General features: G+C 50.2%; 1 protein-coding gene across 9 annotated transcripts in view; it reads right to left on the bottom strand.

Annotated features, from left to right (window-relative positions):
* Positions 1 to 831: 831 nt before the first annotated feature.
* The window catches only part of ZNF469 (zinc finger protein 469), a 278,243-nt gene continuing 262,557 nt past the window's right edge, over positions 832 to 16,517 (bottom strand). For all 9 annotated transcript variants that reach the window (XM_081202588.1, XM_081202586.1, XM_081202591.1 and 6 more), the window contains one exon: positions 832 to 15,344. In XM_081202588.1, the coding sequence (XP_081058714.1) occupies positions 2,399 to 15,142 (12,744 nt within the window). In that variant the 5' untranslated portion in view covers positions 15,143 to 15,344 and the 3' untranslated portion in view covers positions 832 to 2,398. The remainder of the gene's footprint in view (positions 15,345 to 16,517) is intronic.

The following is a 16,517-nucleotide window of genomic DNA, read 5'->3' as shown; positions in this document are numbered from 1 at the left end:
AGGGAACAGGAGTCAGGGTGATGTCCACCAGGGAGCCAAGCAGTCAAGGATTCAGACTCGCATAGCAAAGCCCAAACAATCAGTGTTCAGAAATGCTGGGGTATGTTGTAGAAGCACAAATAAACTGTGGGCCAAGCATGCTGGAGAACATTAGCAGTGCAAGTGGGAGTGAGGGCTGGTTATTGTACCAGGCTACCCTTCCTCTTAGGGCTCAGAGACATGTTAGCACCACAACTTTCCATTGTCTCTGAAAATGGAAGATCTGCTCTTGGCTAACCATCTGAAAGTCATTTGAAAACCTTTTATATTTTTGACAATGGCATCACAACACCCCCAGTCATGTGCTGGCTGCTCTTGGTCTTTGGAGGTCTTTAAGCAGAGGCTTGACAACCATATGTCAGGAGTGCTCTGATGGTGTTTCCTGCTTGGCAGGGGGTTGGACTCGATGGCCCTTGTGGTCTCTTCCAACTCTATGATTCTATGATTCTATGATTCTATGATTCTATGATTCTATGATTCTATGATTCTATTCTATGAACAGAAGAACACTAACCCAGAATGGTTTCACAGAATCATAGAACTGTAGAGTTGGAAGGGACCCCACGGGGTCATCTAGTCCAACCCCCTGTAACGCAATTTCAGTTGTTACATGGTAGTCCAGTCCTGCCTACCAGGCAACCACCTTCCCATGCTCACTGCATCCCCAAAGGACAAGAAATGAATAGAAGGCAGACTGTCTGAAAAACGCCACACAGACCGGTAAGCTTCTGTGAAAATATTGGACTATATTTGAGAAGATAAATCCGGGCCCCGTTTTACAGTACCACAGCATTATGTTCATCTCATACTTTATTCAACAATATTAAAAGAGGCAGAGGCGCTCAAATAGCACCTTTACAACATCTTTTTTATTATTTAAAAAATGGCATCTTCTGTACTTTTCTCTGTTCTCTGACAAATATCAAAATAAAAACTTTTAACATAATGCATTGCACCTGACGTTTAATTAACCTACTTTTTTTTTTTTTTACACAAAGAACTGTAAAGGTACATATTAACAGGATAAAGCCATTTAATTCCTTTTAAAAAAATGAAACACATATAGTTTGCAAGACACACGCAAAGTACTCTGAGAGCGTGCCCCCTTAACCCCTTCAGTGCACTGTCTCCTCCTCTTTCTCAAACATGGAGGTCCCTATTAACAGCTGATTATCCTCCAAGTCGCCTTTTGCACCTGAGATTCAAGCCTCAAGATGTAACCTTTGCTGCATACACTGCAGAGTATTAGCGTCGCAGGAGGAGCATTGTCAGAACACCATCCTGCACTCTCCGTGTTAGGTTTAGACAGGCAACTGTTTACTTCTTTCACAAGTTTCTCCCTCTTCCTTGACTCGTGTGTGTGTGTGTGTGTGTGTGTGTTCCTGTCTGTATTCACATTATGAAAATAAAAATAGCACCAGTTTAACTGCATAGTGTAAAGCCCATACCAAGTCTAGCAACTACCTCAATACAGTAAGAGTTTGTTGGTTTGTTTTTAATATAAAAATGATACCTTACAGGTCCTTGAGACACAGTACTGCAGGGGAGTGGGGAAGATGTAAGTTGGCAGTTTTCTCACTGGAAAATATTAATAATTAAAAACAATAATAAAAAACTATGTCACAAATCTTCAAGGTGCAGTTTAGCTAGGTTAGAGGGGAAGGCGTGTACATTTCTCTTTGCAAAAATAAAAAATATAACCCTCTTTTAGCAACATCTACAGTGGTCTAATAAAGGCAGTAACTTTCCAAATGCTGCATGGCAGTTCTTAATGCCACATTCTTGGAAATGTCTGTCTGTCAAAACTGTGGCCTGCTTCCTTCTTAATTTAATTTTTTAAAATTGTTATTTCTTAGGCTGGCTCCCAATTAAATGAAATCGTTCGGGATTATTTGTGCAAAATCTTTGGGAGGAGGAAAAAAATGCTTTCTACAGTGTGCTGCACCTTATGAATAAGACGTCTCTGGAATGAAGTTCATCTCTTCAAGTACTTTGTACAAAGATAACAGAGACACAGTCTGAAAAGGGGCTGGGATTTGCAAGTATCCTTATAACCTCAGCACTTCTCCAATAAAGCATTTCCTCTTGACGCTTCACTCTGCCCAAAGCGATTACAGTTTTAGTTCATGAACATCATCAGCAACATCAAAGTTCTAGCATTTGCATGATAAATCAGGTGAATTAAAGTAGATTAGCAAGACACAAAGCAAAACTATTTCAGAGGCTGCAGTGCAAGTTCATTTAAGCTAGACAGAGAAATCACGCTACACAAACGAATTTAATGCTTTGATAATTTCTCTCTCCCCCCTGCAAACCCCAATGAAAGCAGCGAAGGATCACCATAAGTCACTTTCATAAATTACTCAGAAGTATCTCTTCTTAAAGGAATTTTAAAGCTACTTAATTTCTGCCCAAACAGTTGGCTTAGGAGATTGTTCTGGGATTCAGCTGTCCTGTAATTGTGAGAGTCGGGCAGCTTAGCACCTTGGACAGCTCTGTGCCGGCTCAAAGAGCCTGGCAGGGAGGCAGAGGGGTCTTTGGCTAAAAGGGGGTGGTGGAAGGCCTTGCCGGCCAAAAGGTCCTTCTTGCGTTTCAGGTCTCCATTGGCATGGCGGATCTCTGCCTTCTTCTGAAAGCATTGGTCAAGCACCATCTTTTTGAGCTGGCCGCCAGCCATGGACACCTTGAGCGTAGGGCTCAGTTTGTTGCAGTGAGGGTCCCTCCTCCGGGGGGAAAGAGCAAAAGCATCACTGTTGGGCCAATCAGCCCTTTTGAACCCTCCAGCGGCGTCGCTCCTCCCAGCATCCGGCGTCCGGGCTTTTTTCTTCTTGTTGCCATCCCCCTCAATGTTCTCGCGGGAGGCTGAGCTTCCTTTGTGAGCGGATTTGTGTTCTTTCCGCTTTTTGGGATGAAGCTTGGTCAGCCCATTAGCGATGGGTCTCTCTGGGCATTTGCTCAGGTCAGGGTGGCTGTGCTTTGCCTGGGCACTCCCTACCTCGCTCCGGAGGTGGCCGCTCACAGGTTTGACGGGGTTGCTTCCCATCTCTTTGATGCCAACACTGGTGCCGTTGTCTCTGGAATAAGCAGCACCCATCTCTGGGAGGGCCTTGTCTTTTAAGGGTGGTGGCTTCTGAGCCTCTTCTGCACTGCCCAGGGAGCAATGGACACTGGGGTCGTTCTCGGCATAGGTCTGCCCACCTGTGACCTTCTTTGAAGGCATCTCTTTGGCAGACCGGTTGAGGGCAAGTGAGGAGGTCTTGTCCTTCAGCAGGAGCATGTGGAAGGTCGCTTCAGGTAAGTGCATCTTGGTGGCACTTTCCTGAGGAGCTGTATCACTTAGATCAGGATTGCCGCTCCACTCTGTTTTGGGAGCCCCCCTGCATTCTGTTGCCCCCATATTTGCAGCAGAAAGGTCAGGCCTCTTGCTCACGGGTTCTTCTTGGAAATGTGGGCTGTCCCAGGTTCCCATGGCATGTTCACTTTTGCCATTAGAGGTGACTTTTTCTGGGGCCACTGCCTCCTTGCTGTGCTTCTCAGAGAGATGAATTGGAGGCAGCTTTTGTGTTGGTGGTGCTGTTTGCTTATGTGTTAAGCTGGCCAGATCAATACTAACTGCATCAGGAGAGTCTATGGAAGGAGGTGGAGTGTCGCCGAGGGAGTCGCCTTTCACCAGCTGTCTTGCAGAAAGTGCAGTGGTGGGCTTGAGTTCTGGGCCACCTGATTCATCCTGGGGCAAAACTGGTAGAGGTGGAGGCAGACCATCACATTGGGTTTTTGCAATTTCACCCAGGAGACTGGAGTAGCGGCCCACCAGGTCTTCTGTTTTTACGGAGGTCTGGGGTCGAGGTGTTGTGGCCACATTGGCTGCTGTGGATAGAGGCTCATTTGGAGACAGCAGAGGTTCACTCCCTAGTTGGGGGACACAGGTGCAATCTGCCTGCACAGGTAAGCCTGGTGCAAGCAAGGTGTTGCGATGGACCATCTTTTTCTTTTTGGCTGCTGGTATGTCTTCCCGCAGGTGTCCTTCCTCTTTTACTTTCTTATCCCCATCCTTGGCCAAGACTCCTGGCCGCATCACTCCTCGGAATCGGAAGGTCTTGCTGCTCCCCACCAGGTGCTTCTCCATGTGCCGGTCATACTGCTCCTTTTTGGAGAAGGTGTAGTTGCAGGTGCTGCAGATGAAAGACTTCTTGATGACATGCATGACATCCGCACAGAGCTCACAGGCATAGAGCGTGGTGTGCTTGATGTCTGCTTCCTCAGCCGTTCCATGCTCTTGGCTGAGGTGGTTCCGAAGCTCTTTGGTTTCCTGGTAAAACATTGGGCATTTGTGGCACAAGTAGATCTTCTGCAAGCTGTGCACCACCAGGTGGCGCTGGAGCTTGAAGGGCTTGGGGAACTGCTTTCCACAGTGATGGCAATCTCGAGAGGGATCTTTGCATTCTGGGTGCATGGGAGCCAACTTTGGAGCCCCTTCGGCTTTAGGGGCAGGGTCGGGAGATGGGGCTGTTGCTTTGGGAGAAGCAACAGTTGGCTTGGTTCTTAGTGGGACCTCCAAGGTGTCCCTGTTGACAGCCACTTCTTGTCCTCCTTGGGGCTCCTTGGGACTTTTGCTCTCTTTGCAAGCAGGTGCTTTGCTGCCAGGCTCAGGATGCTTGACTGATTTGTTGGGTTTCCGGCATATGATAGAGTTCAGGAAATGCGTGACAGCATCATCATCATCACTGAAGCAGCTGGGCAACCCACCCAGGACAGATTTCTGAGCCTGGCCTTTCCGGGCAAACTGAGTGGCATGCTCTCGTAAGTGCTCATTGTACATCCAGACGTCAGATATTTCCTTCAGGCACATCCCACAGGCCCACAAGCCGGCTTTGTTCTTGGCATGCTTCTCCTTCAAATGGTCCCTTAGCTGCTCCCGGGAGCTGAACTTCCTCTGGACACACATGTAGCATGTTGGTGGAGGAGAAGGGTTGTGAGTGAGCTTGTGGAAGTCCAGCTCCCCTAAAGTGAGGAACCACTGGAAACACACCTTGCACTTGTATTGCTTGTCTTTAGCCTTGAGATTCAAGTCGCTACGGGTTTTCCCCTGCTTTCCTTCTCCTAGCTTATTTTTGATGGGTCTGCCTTGCTGGGCTGGTGACGGTGGCTTGAACCGTGAGGTGCATTCATCATCAGTGTGGCTGAGATGATCTTCCCCAATGCTGTAGAAGCATACATCTCTCATCTCAAACTTTGTGTTCAACATATCCATATCAATTGTATGAAACTCAGACAAGCCAGGATTTTCATTCATCCTAGTGTCATAGGATTCTTCTTCCAGGTCAGGAGGTTCTGGACTGGGAGCCATTGATGATTGGCCATTTGTCAGTTCCATGGATGAGCTGAGCAATGTTCTGTCAACAGAAATGCCTTCCGTCTTCTTCTCAAGACTACCCCAACTACTCAAGCTTGGAAGATCCTCTGTTTGACTCCTTATTGTGTCATCGCTCTTCAAATCAGTAATGTCCTCCCTCTGCCTGGCATCGTCTGGCTGCAGAACTTTTTTGGTAGATCCGGAATTGACATCACTTGCTATTGCTTTGCTGCCATGACACATGTTGAGAGTCAGAGCGTCATCAATGGAGATGGTGTCGTACTCACAAGGGTCCTCCCTGGTGACACAGAAAGAGCTGGTTTCTCCTAGATCTGAAGCCATCCTGGTTGTAAAGAGACCCGCCATGCCTTCTGGCCTGGGGTTCACTTCTATGACAGGTTTGGGCTTCTTGGTCCGCTTTCCATATACCCGCCTGCACTTCCGATGGGCAAACCGGTCATTCCTGGGGAAAAGTTGTGAAAACGTGGAGTCATCATCAAACAAACTCTGCAGGTCTGGACCCATGGCACCCCCCTCATCCCCCTGAGATTCATTCCTCATCTGAAGCTCTTCCATCCTCAAAGGCTTGGACTCTGTGGGATAAGGGACACCACTGGAAGCTTTTTCTGATATGATTTCAGGGAAGTCCTCTTCAACTGCTCCAGCATGGCAGGACTGCTGGAGGCTGTTGGGACTTGGTGTATACATTGATGGCCTCTTTTGATTTCTACAGCAAATCTCTTTGGGTGGATTCTCTTCTGATGACTCTGGTTTTTCCATGCTGATATCCTCACCTGGTTCTTCACAGACATTGCTCAACCTTTCCTCAACTTGTTTTGGGTACCTGCTCATCCACTTCTCTGGCAAGTGTCCTTTCAACCCTGGATCCACCAATTGCTCATTACAGCTCCCTACATCCTGAAGAAGCTCTTGCCCAGCCATCTCTTGGGCTGATGATGTCTTTTCACCAACTTCTTCCAAGTCCTTGACTATTGGAGGGTGAAGTGGCAATGGTGACTGTGCCCTTGCCTGTTCTTGGAGGCCAGGTGATGGAGTGCTGCTCTCCAGTTCTTTAGAGACAGTGGTCAGAAGGAGGTTGACAGTGCAGGGAATCATTGTGGAGCGAAGCTCAGGGATCTCACTCTCTAGATGAGAAGATTTGATGGTTTCATTGGGAAATACTTTGGCTTTTCTTGCCTTTTCCTTCAATTTCTTCCTGGCAAAACTGCCCAACCCACCAGCACCAGCCTCTTTGTCTTTCCCTCCTGTGTCTGGCCCTGGTTTAGAGCCAGGTGCTGATTTGCCCAATCTCTCTGCCTCTGTCCTTAGCGACGTCGTTTTCATGTCTTCATTTGGAACATCTGTACTTTGGAGTTCCTGGGTTACATCAAATGAAATCACACTTAGGTCACTGAGCACCTTACTAACAACTTCTTGGATCTCTGGACTGGGCTCTTTCCTTTGGCTCCTGCAGGATTTGGGAAATGGTTGGCTAACACCCGCTTTTGACAGGTGTGAGCTGCCTGCTCTCTCTTTGATGGAAGCCCTGCTGTTTCTCCGGGAGAGTTGCTTGCTTGCCGTGAATGCCTTTTCCAGTGGAGCACAGTCCAGGCCTGGTAACGGAGTGGTCTCCTTTTTATCCTGATGTTTCACAGTTTTGTGCCTCATCAACCCAGTTTTGGTTCTAAAACGAACTGTGCAAATATCACAGGTGACTTGCAGTCCTTTCTCCTTCTTTTCTTTTGCTTGCTTGGTCTTGAAATCATCTTTCAGACTTTCATCATTGCCCTCCTCTTGTTCTGCGTAGCTAATGTACCCTTTCACACTCTCAGAGCCTTCATTCTTCAAACTGTCGCCTGTGCTGTCCATGTCTTGTGAAGCCTTCTTGATCCCAGTCTCTGTGGTCTCTGGAAATTGGCCAGCACTAAGGTGAACCTCACTGGCATTAGCTGTTCCTGCAAGGTCAGCAGTGGCCATCTCTTGATCATTAAGGATCTCTGGTTGAGTGTGATCTTTGCTGTCTTTCTGGAGGCAAATCTGAGCCTCCTTTGGCCCCTGAGGCTTTGACATTAACTCCCTGTTTTGATTCGTCTTTGTATTTGTAAGCTGAGCAGAATCTGTCTCTGATGCAGGCTGGTCAAGCATGATGTTTTGCAAGGATGCTGACTGAGAACAGGTAATCACATCCGTCACAGAGCACATGCCACTGTCTTCATGACCTGGATGCTTGGATAGTTCTTCGGGAATATCATTATTTTTAGAAGGTAGCAGGCTGGGAGATGTGCAGCTGTTGGCTTGTAATTTCAAGGGTATTTGTATCTCTACAGGAGGAGCTGCCAGGTCGCCAGAGCACAGGGAAGAGGCAGGCGGTGTACAGACAACCTTTTCAGGTTCTGCCAAGGTGCTGGTGGCACCTTCTTCAATGTGCTGTTGACTACTATTGATCATATCTGACAGCAAAGGAGAGGTGGCACCACAAGGGAGCATGCTGGGTAGAAATTGTGGTGCTTCTGTCCATTCTTGGTGCTCCGAATAATCCTGCATGGGATTCCCAACAACAGTCTTCTCAGCACTAGAGGAGCACCTGCACACAAGGGGAATCTGCTGCTCCCCAGCAGCAGTCGGACTCTCTTCAGATGGTGGTACTCCAAAGTCAGAGAGTGTTACGCTGCCTGTGTCACTTTTCAGCACTTCTTTCTGACTAGCCAAGCTGACTTCCAGCGACAAAGCTTCTGCACAGTGGCTGGCTTGCGCCTCCAAGTTCTGGCCTTCTTCTGAAACTGGGCTGGTTCCCAAGCAGAAACCTCTCCCGTGCAAGGAGTAATCATCCTGATGTTGATTTTCAGGTGAGTTGCTGGGAGCCAAAGTCACATGACATTGCAACTGTCCCACCTGATCACCACTCCTTTCCATCTGGTGGACTTCTGTAGCACACAACACTTGATCCTCACAGCAGGTTTCGCCCCAAGGTGTGCAGTGAGCCACAAGTCCCTTGAGCGTGGCTGGCAAAGCACAGCCTGGTGTTTCATTTTCAAATGATCCAGAGCTTAAGGGGGATTTTCTGTGGCTCCTAAATGCCAGGGTTGCATTCTGCTGATCTTCTACCACCTCTCCTGTACCTTGACAACCTTGCGTTCTCTCTTCCCTTAGCAATGAGGTCACCATTGAGCCGCTGAGTGGTGAGAGATGTCTGTGCTCTGGGGAAATGCCACCTGCACACAGTTTAATGTCACCCACCACCTCAAAACAGTCATCTTTTAGGTGGTGCTGCTGCTCCTTCTCCTCTCCATTGGGATTGTGTCTTTCAGGGCTCTGAAGGGCTGATTGCTCTGTTGTGCAGGGAGCCCTTTCACCAAGATATTCTGCCTGTTTGCCTGGTTCAAAAAATAGTTCAGTTGAATCAGATGTCTTGGTCCTGTTCTCAGATTCGTCTGCCAGGGACCTCTTCCTTTCCTTCACTGTGGGGCTTTCAGCCACCTCCTCACTTGCAACAGGGCCCATAGATGCCTCTTCCTGTTCAGACTGAATGTCAACACTTGCAGGCAAGTGGCAGGTGGGCTGCAGGGCTGGGAAGCATGGCATCAGCAAGTCCTCCTCGTTGCTTTTGGCCGTCCTGGCCACAAACAACTGCAGCTGCTGCAATGGGTTGCCTGCCTTCTCTTGGGGAGTGGACACATCTTCTACCTCCCCATTCATCTCCTTTGAAAATGGCAATGTGTCAAAAACCAGCATTTTCCCATCTCCAGCTTTATTGTGTAGGGCTGGAGAGTGGCAAACAGTCTGTCGGGACTTATCCAGAAGGGCAGATCCATCCTCATCCCTTGGGAAGAGTGTGATGCTCTCCAGCATTTCTGGGTCCTTGATGCTTTGGGCACTAGAGGGCAAGTTGCCATCAAGTTCTGGACCACCAACATCTTGTAGTCCAAAATCTGGCTTCAAACACAGAACTTGCTGCCCGTATGTTTCCAACTCAGCAGCACCATCAAAAGTTTTTTCCTTTGGTGGCAGTTCTGCAAACGCCTCCCCTCTCAGAGGCAAAGGCTCATGCACATTTAGCTCAGCTGCCTCCAGAGTTTTAGGGAACAATGGATCAGGGCTTTGTATCAAATGCTCTGTGTAGCTTGGAACTCGCAAATCGTCAGAGATGCCTGAAGAGCATGGATCTGCCATGATTCTGGCAGGTGCAGCCTGCATTTCACTGAAGTCATCTTCCTCGGAGATTTCAATACCCTTCAGGTTGTCATGAAGCTTGTCTTGGTCCTCTTTGGAGTTAAAAGGACCTCCCAAAATCAGATCAGTGGCAGATGGTGTGTGCATGGTGGAGTGTATTGGGCTGAATGGCACCGGACATGGCCAAGGGTCCCTGTGGCTTCTGTACTTGCTATCTAAAGTTGCAAGGAGACTTTTCTCATTCCCTGAGTTTTCACAGACACAGGCTTTTGTAGAAAGGAGGCTTGCTTTCTCAAACTCGGCTTCTGTTAGGAACAGCCCTTTCCCATTGCTTTCCTGGTCGAGGGTTAAGAGTGAAAACTGGTGGGTGGCTTCCTTCTTATCTGTGCTGGTAGGTTGTCTGGGGGCTTGGTGTTCATTGGATACTTCCATGTTCAGCTTGTTTGCTTGCAGCTGGCTTTCCAACTCAGTGACTAACCTTTTGATCTCGAGCTCGTCATCTGAGATAGTGCTCATGAAAGCCATACTGTAATCTGCCATCCTTTCGGGTAAAGGGATTTGGTTGATCTCGCCAGGGTACCTTTTAGCGACTGTTTTTTCAACAGGGAGGCTGTGAAACTGGGCAATGTCTTCTGGCAAAACTGGGGATGTCCCCTCCATCAGATTCCAGTCTTTCTCTTGTGGGAATGGCGAATACTGCTGGTCAAAGGGGGTGGTTTTGCTGAGCTGATGATGGCCAGTACACTCAAAGGCCACGTAATTGTCCTTGCTTGATACCACACCATCATATAAGGTGGCGTCAAACTCGGCCACAGGCAGCTCCCCGAATACCGATGAAGAATCAAAGCTAAGAGGTGAGGGGACTTTGCTTTGTTCATGATTATCACCTTCGTAGGGCGTGATCTCAGGGTGCTTCTGTTTGAATGAGCTGAGGTCAATGCCCCCCTGGCACAGGAACACATTGCTGCTGTGTGATGGTTCCACACCTGCAGCATCCGAGAAAAGGCCCGATGACTCAAAGCTGTTAGATAACCCTTTGCAGTCATAGAATGCACCAGCAGCATCAACGAGCGCAGCAGCTCCTTTCCTGGCTATCCCTATGCCCATGGGATTGTCTCGGAAACAGCTGATTGGAGCCACAATCAATGGTTTCTTTGAACACTTGAGGTCTACTTGTTCATAGCTGTTGCTCTTGTCACTGGGGATGTCATGGCTGCCATCAGAGGATGGGCCACTGAGCTCATCCAGGTGGTATTTCAAGGCCTCTCCATTGTAGGTAGCAAACTGGGGCCAGCACTGATTCCTTTCCAGTGAACACTGCTCAGCATCTTTCGGTGCAGCCAGGGGCTTATCATCATTGTGCCTTGATCCCCCGTGGGATTGTTCTGCATCCTCAGTGCCAAAGAGCCCAGTGGGGTTCTGGTTAAGAAGGCCACTGCTGTGATAGCTCTTCCCCTTGGCCCGGAGCAAACCTTCATCTCCATTTGTGCAAGGGATTGGGGACATGCTGGGGCTTTGATGCACCTGGAAACCTGCTGTCTGAACTGGGGGTGAGTTGACGCTGCCTTGCTCTCTGGACAACTCAGATGTCATTCTTTGGCTTCTTCCTCCTACCACTTCTTTCTCAGGAATGTCCGGCTGCTCTCGTGGATGTGGTGTGGCATGCAGCAACCTCTTCCTCTCTTCACTTTCCTTCTCAGTGTCAGAATCGGCCCTCTCGGTGCTTTGAGGACTGTTGCTCGTCTCACTGGACAGGCTGGTGCTCTGGCAGCTGCTGGTGGAAGAGCGGCTGCACCTGCGCCACACTCTGCCCGTGCATTCGTTTTTACTTCCGGGCTCTTTGCTGGCAGCCCTTTCGGGCTCCTCTCTGCCCCTCCTCTGACCGTACCTCCACGCTGGCTCCTTGTCCTTCTCCCTCCCTGCTCTCCCTTGGCGCCTCCGACTGAGGCTGCTCCTCAGCCTCCCGTTGAACCGCTGCCCCGCCTTCCTCCTGCAGTGCTGCTTGGCGTATTCCACGCGCTCGTCGTCCGATTCTGAGATGTATTCGTACTCGCCAAACTTGCTGTCCTTGGCTTCGGGGAGCATCCGCTCAGCAAGCAAGGAGAGTGGCACGGCTTTGCCACCCTTGCTGTGCAGCTTGTGCAGCTTGTTCTTCTGCTGGACAATCTTGTGGATGAGCTCCTTGCTCCAGGTGCCGCTCCGCAGCTTGCGCTTCTTGGCATCCTTCGCAGAGAGCAGGCTGTTCCCTGGAGAAGGAGGGCGGTTCAGGCTCTTGGTCTGCTTCAGCTCTGACATGGTTTTGGCCTCCTGCCTTAGAGGCATAAAGGGGCTCCTGCAGTTTTTCCTTCTGACCTTCGTTTTGGCATTTGCATCAACATTGGCCTCACCATACATTGCCAGGTCACTAGCCTTGTTCTGAGCAGACTCCCTGCTGCTCTGTGTTTCGAGCCTTTCCTCTCCCTGGTCTGGAAACCAGCTCGCCACTCTCTCTTTATGCCCATTTTGCTTCTCGGGTGGTTTCCTTTTTGTCAAGTCCATGCCGGGATGATCATCATAGCAGCTCAACATTTTCACATTCTCCTCCATCCCTGGGTGCTGCTTCGTTTTCTTCCCCGAAGCAACGCTCTCTTTTGCTTTGTAAGTGGTCCCACCATTGGGGACCTTCACAGAGGCCAATTCTTCATCAGCAAACACATCGATGAAGCTGCTGTCAATCTCAGGGTTATCTGACTGGTACCCAAGTCCGTTCAGAGCTTCCGTGATCAAACTGTCGAGCTTGGCGTCGTCTATCTCCAAGTCAGAAGCGCTAAGCGGCATGGGGTTTGGGGCAAGGCCGTTAAGTTGACTCGCCTTCAGAGGGTCCTCCTTGGATTCCCCTTTGCTCTCTCCATCTGCAAAATCAACAGGAGGCAGCAGGAGGCCCAGGCCAGCTTGCGGATGCTTTGTGGACTCGGGAGGCACCAGGTGTTGCCTCCGGATCTCCGCCCCCCGGGAAGAGCCTTTTGATGGGCCCTGGAGAGCTGCGTGAGAACTGCAGAACTGACGGTGGTCCAGGAAAGAGGAGAGAGTGCTGAAGTTCTGGTCACATTGCTTGCAGGTCAGGAAGACATCCAGCTGGTCGAGGCTGGTGCTGCTCAGTGTGCTTGCCAGGAAGTGATGTGAGGAATAAGGCGGTGGAGGCAGCTCAGCCTCAAAGCCCTCCAGACACCCTTTGGAGGCACCTGCTTCTGGCTTGTGGACGTGGCTGTCCACAGGGACGCCTCTGTAGAGGAGTTCATCCTTTGAGGCACCTTGGGAGAGATGAAAGCCCTTGAGAGGGTCTGCTGCCTGGTAGTGGATTGCGGTGGAGCTCAGTGAGTCGGAGGCATGGAAAGGCTCACTGGCATCCTTTGGGTGGCACTGGTGGTGAAAGAAGGGCGACGTGGTCAGCACAGCGCCATCTTCAAAACTGTGGCTGTTTGGGCTGCTTGACGTGGGCGAGAGGGATGAGCAGGTGCTGCCGCTGCTGGCCGGGTGGGGGGCAGGCGATGGGAGGGGAGAATCGGATGGGGAGACAGTCAAGGCCGATGGTGGCAACACCAAAGCTGGGTTGGAAGAGAGACGAGAGGAAGTTAGCGGCAGTGCTTGGCTCACGCTGAAGAAGAGGGGCTTGCCCCTGGAAACACACATGCCAGGAAGTTCTGTGTCCTTTGCCCCGTCAAAGCCAAAAGCGTTGGCCGGAGTGCAGTTCTTTGATCCCGGATCATGCTGCTGCCTGACGACCCCCTCCCCAGACAGCAGGGCTTTACTTGGATAGCTGGGAGTGGAATTCTTCTGAACCTTGCTGCTGCTGTCCCAGTCTGATGCCCCAAGGGGGAAAGGTGGCTTCTGGCTGGCCAGCTTCCTTGACAGCTCAATTCGGTCTTGGCCGGGCATTGCGGAGGTGAGGCGCAGCTGCTGCCAGGCCTTCTTTATGTGCTGCCTCTGTTCTGCCCCTGGGTGGCACCCAAACGAGAGCTGGTTCCCAGCAGGGCTTGGGTACACGGTTGAGCTTTGTTCCACGGGAGGGTAAGCCTTCTTGCCTCCCTCCCAAGACTGCAAGAGCCGGGGTTGGGCCTGCACAGGAGTGGGAAGGCTCTTCTCGAAAGGCACTGAGCCCAGGCTGGCAGCACTGGCCGTGGGGTCACCATAAGGCTTGTTCTGAAAGTGCACTTGGGGTAGAGAGACCTGTGGCATGTTCCTTCTCAGAGCACCACCGGGATCCAGTATCCTTTGACTAGCTACGTTGTCTGTCAACAAGGACTGCCTCTTCCCGGTCGGCTTTGGCAAACTAGAGACGTGTAAACTGGGTGGGAAAACGCCTTGGTTTTCTTGGAAAGTGCTTGAAGTTTGGTCGATAGCACCAGAAGGAGAAATAGCACCATTGTGGTCAGTGGAATGTTCATTCCTTCCTTTGTAGCAAGGCAAATGCCCTTGAGTCTGTGACGGGAGGAAGGGAGCTTGTTGGGGAGCCAACCCGTACATCCTGCCCTCCGGGCCAACATGGTCATAGGAGCCACCGGCGAGAGCTTCCTCTTTCCATTCCCTGGAGGAAGGATGGAAGGCAAAAGCACCATGAGAAGCCTGACTGGCAGCCAGCGACACATCGATGTAATCTTGAGCATGAATGTCGCCTTGGAAAGGGTCCGCAGCAGAGCTGTGCAAAGTCTGGAAGGGGTACTGGAACGACAAGGGCCCCACACAGTGTGCGCTAGGTTTGCTGCTCTCGGGAAACAAGGGGCAAGCTTTGGGGGCAGAGAGTCCATTGTTAGCACCTGGGAGGCTTTTCTCTGGCAAAGGCCACGAGCTATTCCCATTACCCTGGAACTCCACATAATGCAGCTGCCCGTTGGTGCCAGAGTTTTCATGAGGAACACCGGCTGGCAGCTGAAGCTTTGCACCATGGGCTGGGCGCACGGTTGGTGTCGGGGAGGTAAAGTTGCTGGAGATATGGCTTGAGGGGGCCTCAGGAAAACACCGTGCAAAACTGAGGTCTTCCTGCTGCAGTTCTACCTCTCTCTCAGGGATGCTGGGGACGTGGAACCTGTAGCTCCCCGAGATGGGTCCCCGGCCCACTTCGACCTTCTTGGGTGGGGTGACCTTCTGCTGGGGATAAGCAATACCAATGGTGGGGTTTGGTCTGGCATTGCTGATAGTAAGTCTATAGAGCTGCTGGTGGCCACGCTCTCCTTTTCCGGACCGCTTGTTCTTATCCCTCGCTCTGCTCTTTCCAGGGGGAGACTGGGGGCTTCCTTTGACAGAACCCCAAGGGCCATCGCTAAGGAACTTGGACCTGTTGTGGAGGGACTTGAAGTCTATCTTGCCTGCTTGCTGAGGCCGGATCACAGCTTCCCTTTGATTGTGTGGCTCCTTGTCCTTGACACCAGTGAAGCTGGACCCATTCTCAGTCCCAGTGTGGAGACATGACTCTGAGCTTTCCTGGAGCTGACCATCAAATTCGCCCACGTCTTTCTTGCCAAATTGCTCAAAGCCAGTATCTTTGTCTTGGGCGCTGGGCTCAGTATCGTTGGTGGCATAAGCATGCTGTGTCTCTCCCATCATGGTATTAAGGACCAGGCCTAAAAGGAACTGGTTTCCTTCAGCCCCTCAGCACGGGAGCCCTCCATGGCAACCATCATCCCTTCTTCTCCAGCAGCTGTGAGGCACCTCAACCTCTCGGACAGCTCCCAGTTCCATCCTGGCTATGGGGCAGGACTTGCGTATGAGGCCTGTTGGGGGTTCATCTCAGGATTCCACATGGGACCTGCAAGAGAGAAAAGCCTCGTGAGATTCAGCAGCTCTGCAGTCTCATATTACAATGTTCAAATATTTAAACGTTTACAATATTTGGTGACAAAACCCAAGGACTAAGGCTGCTTCTCCCTGATAGCAGAATGTAAGCAAAAACATATCAAACTCATGTCCAAGACTGAAACTTTGCTTGAGATTGGAATGAGTTGATTCCAGGAATCAGCAGGGTGCTTCGAGGGAAGAGTTGGCCATGTCAGGAAATGGACAGAGTCCCCTGTCACTTACTGCCTATTAGGGTTAGCACTGGCCCCATCCTGGGTGAGAACCAGGGAACTGTGTTACCAAGAGGCAGAAAAAGCACAAGCTCAGGGCACCAGCAAATGAGAATTTTTTGAAATAATCTGACAATTGGTTTGGGGGGTTTTTAAGCATCACAGGAAAAATCTGAACTTTCTAAGACTTCCTTATACTCCACATTCTTTCCCTATTTTTCTGTTCTATTTTATTACTTATCCCCAGCTAAACCAGGAGTGGGGTGTCCTACTAACATAGGCGGAAATAATGCCAGGAAATCAGATTCTGTCAGGTGCTGCACATGAACTATATGCATGCACATTTCAGCATACATGTATCATTTGTGTCATTTTTTTTTGGGGGGGGGGAATTATTTTATAATTTACTATTATTTGTGTTTTGAATTACTTATGAGGGGGGAATACCATAATATTTTCAGCGTTTAGGGCCTTTCCATCCTGCCCAGGTGAGAATAGTAGGAAGGACCAAGCAAAAGTACCTTTGAGAAACCCAAGCTGTTTACAGGCCTTACGGGGGGGGGGGGGAGTCCACACTCCTGACAGATATATCCAGCTGCGGCAACCAGTCCCCTACTCCCACCCCCACCAGCATCCCTCCAGCACTTCAAAGGTTATTATAAGTAATTTACTTCTGGCTAAAACCTGCTGAGGGTGGCATTTTTATTGCCTTAAAACGATATTTCTCTTAGCAGGAGCAGATGACAGAAGTGCCCCGCCTATGGCTTATAGTCAGGGGAAAGCTCTACCTTTGATTTCTTAAGCTGGGCTCTCTGGATTTCTCCCTTCACCCCACCCCTCAGATTCTCTCCTGGCACCGATCATCATTTTATGTCCAGAAACAGCTGCTCTGCCCTTTTCTTCCGCTTGATTGC

Source organism: Podarcis bocagei, assembly GCF_964188305.1.
Source record: "Podarcis bocagei genome assembly, chromosome: 7".
Taxonomy (NCBI): Eukaryota; Metazoa; Chordata; class Lepidosauria; order Squamata; family Lacertidae; genus Podarcis; species Podarcis bocagei.
The sequence above is the reverse complement of the archived record's forward strand: the minus strand, read 5'-3'. Positions and strand labels throughout refer to the sequence as shown.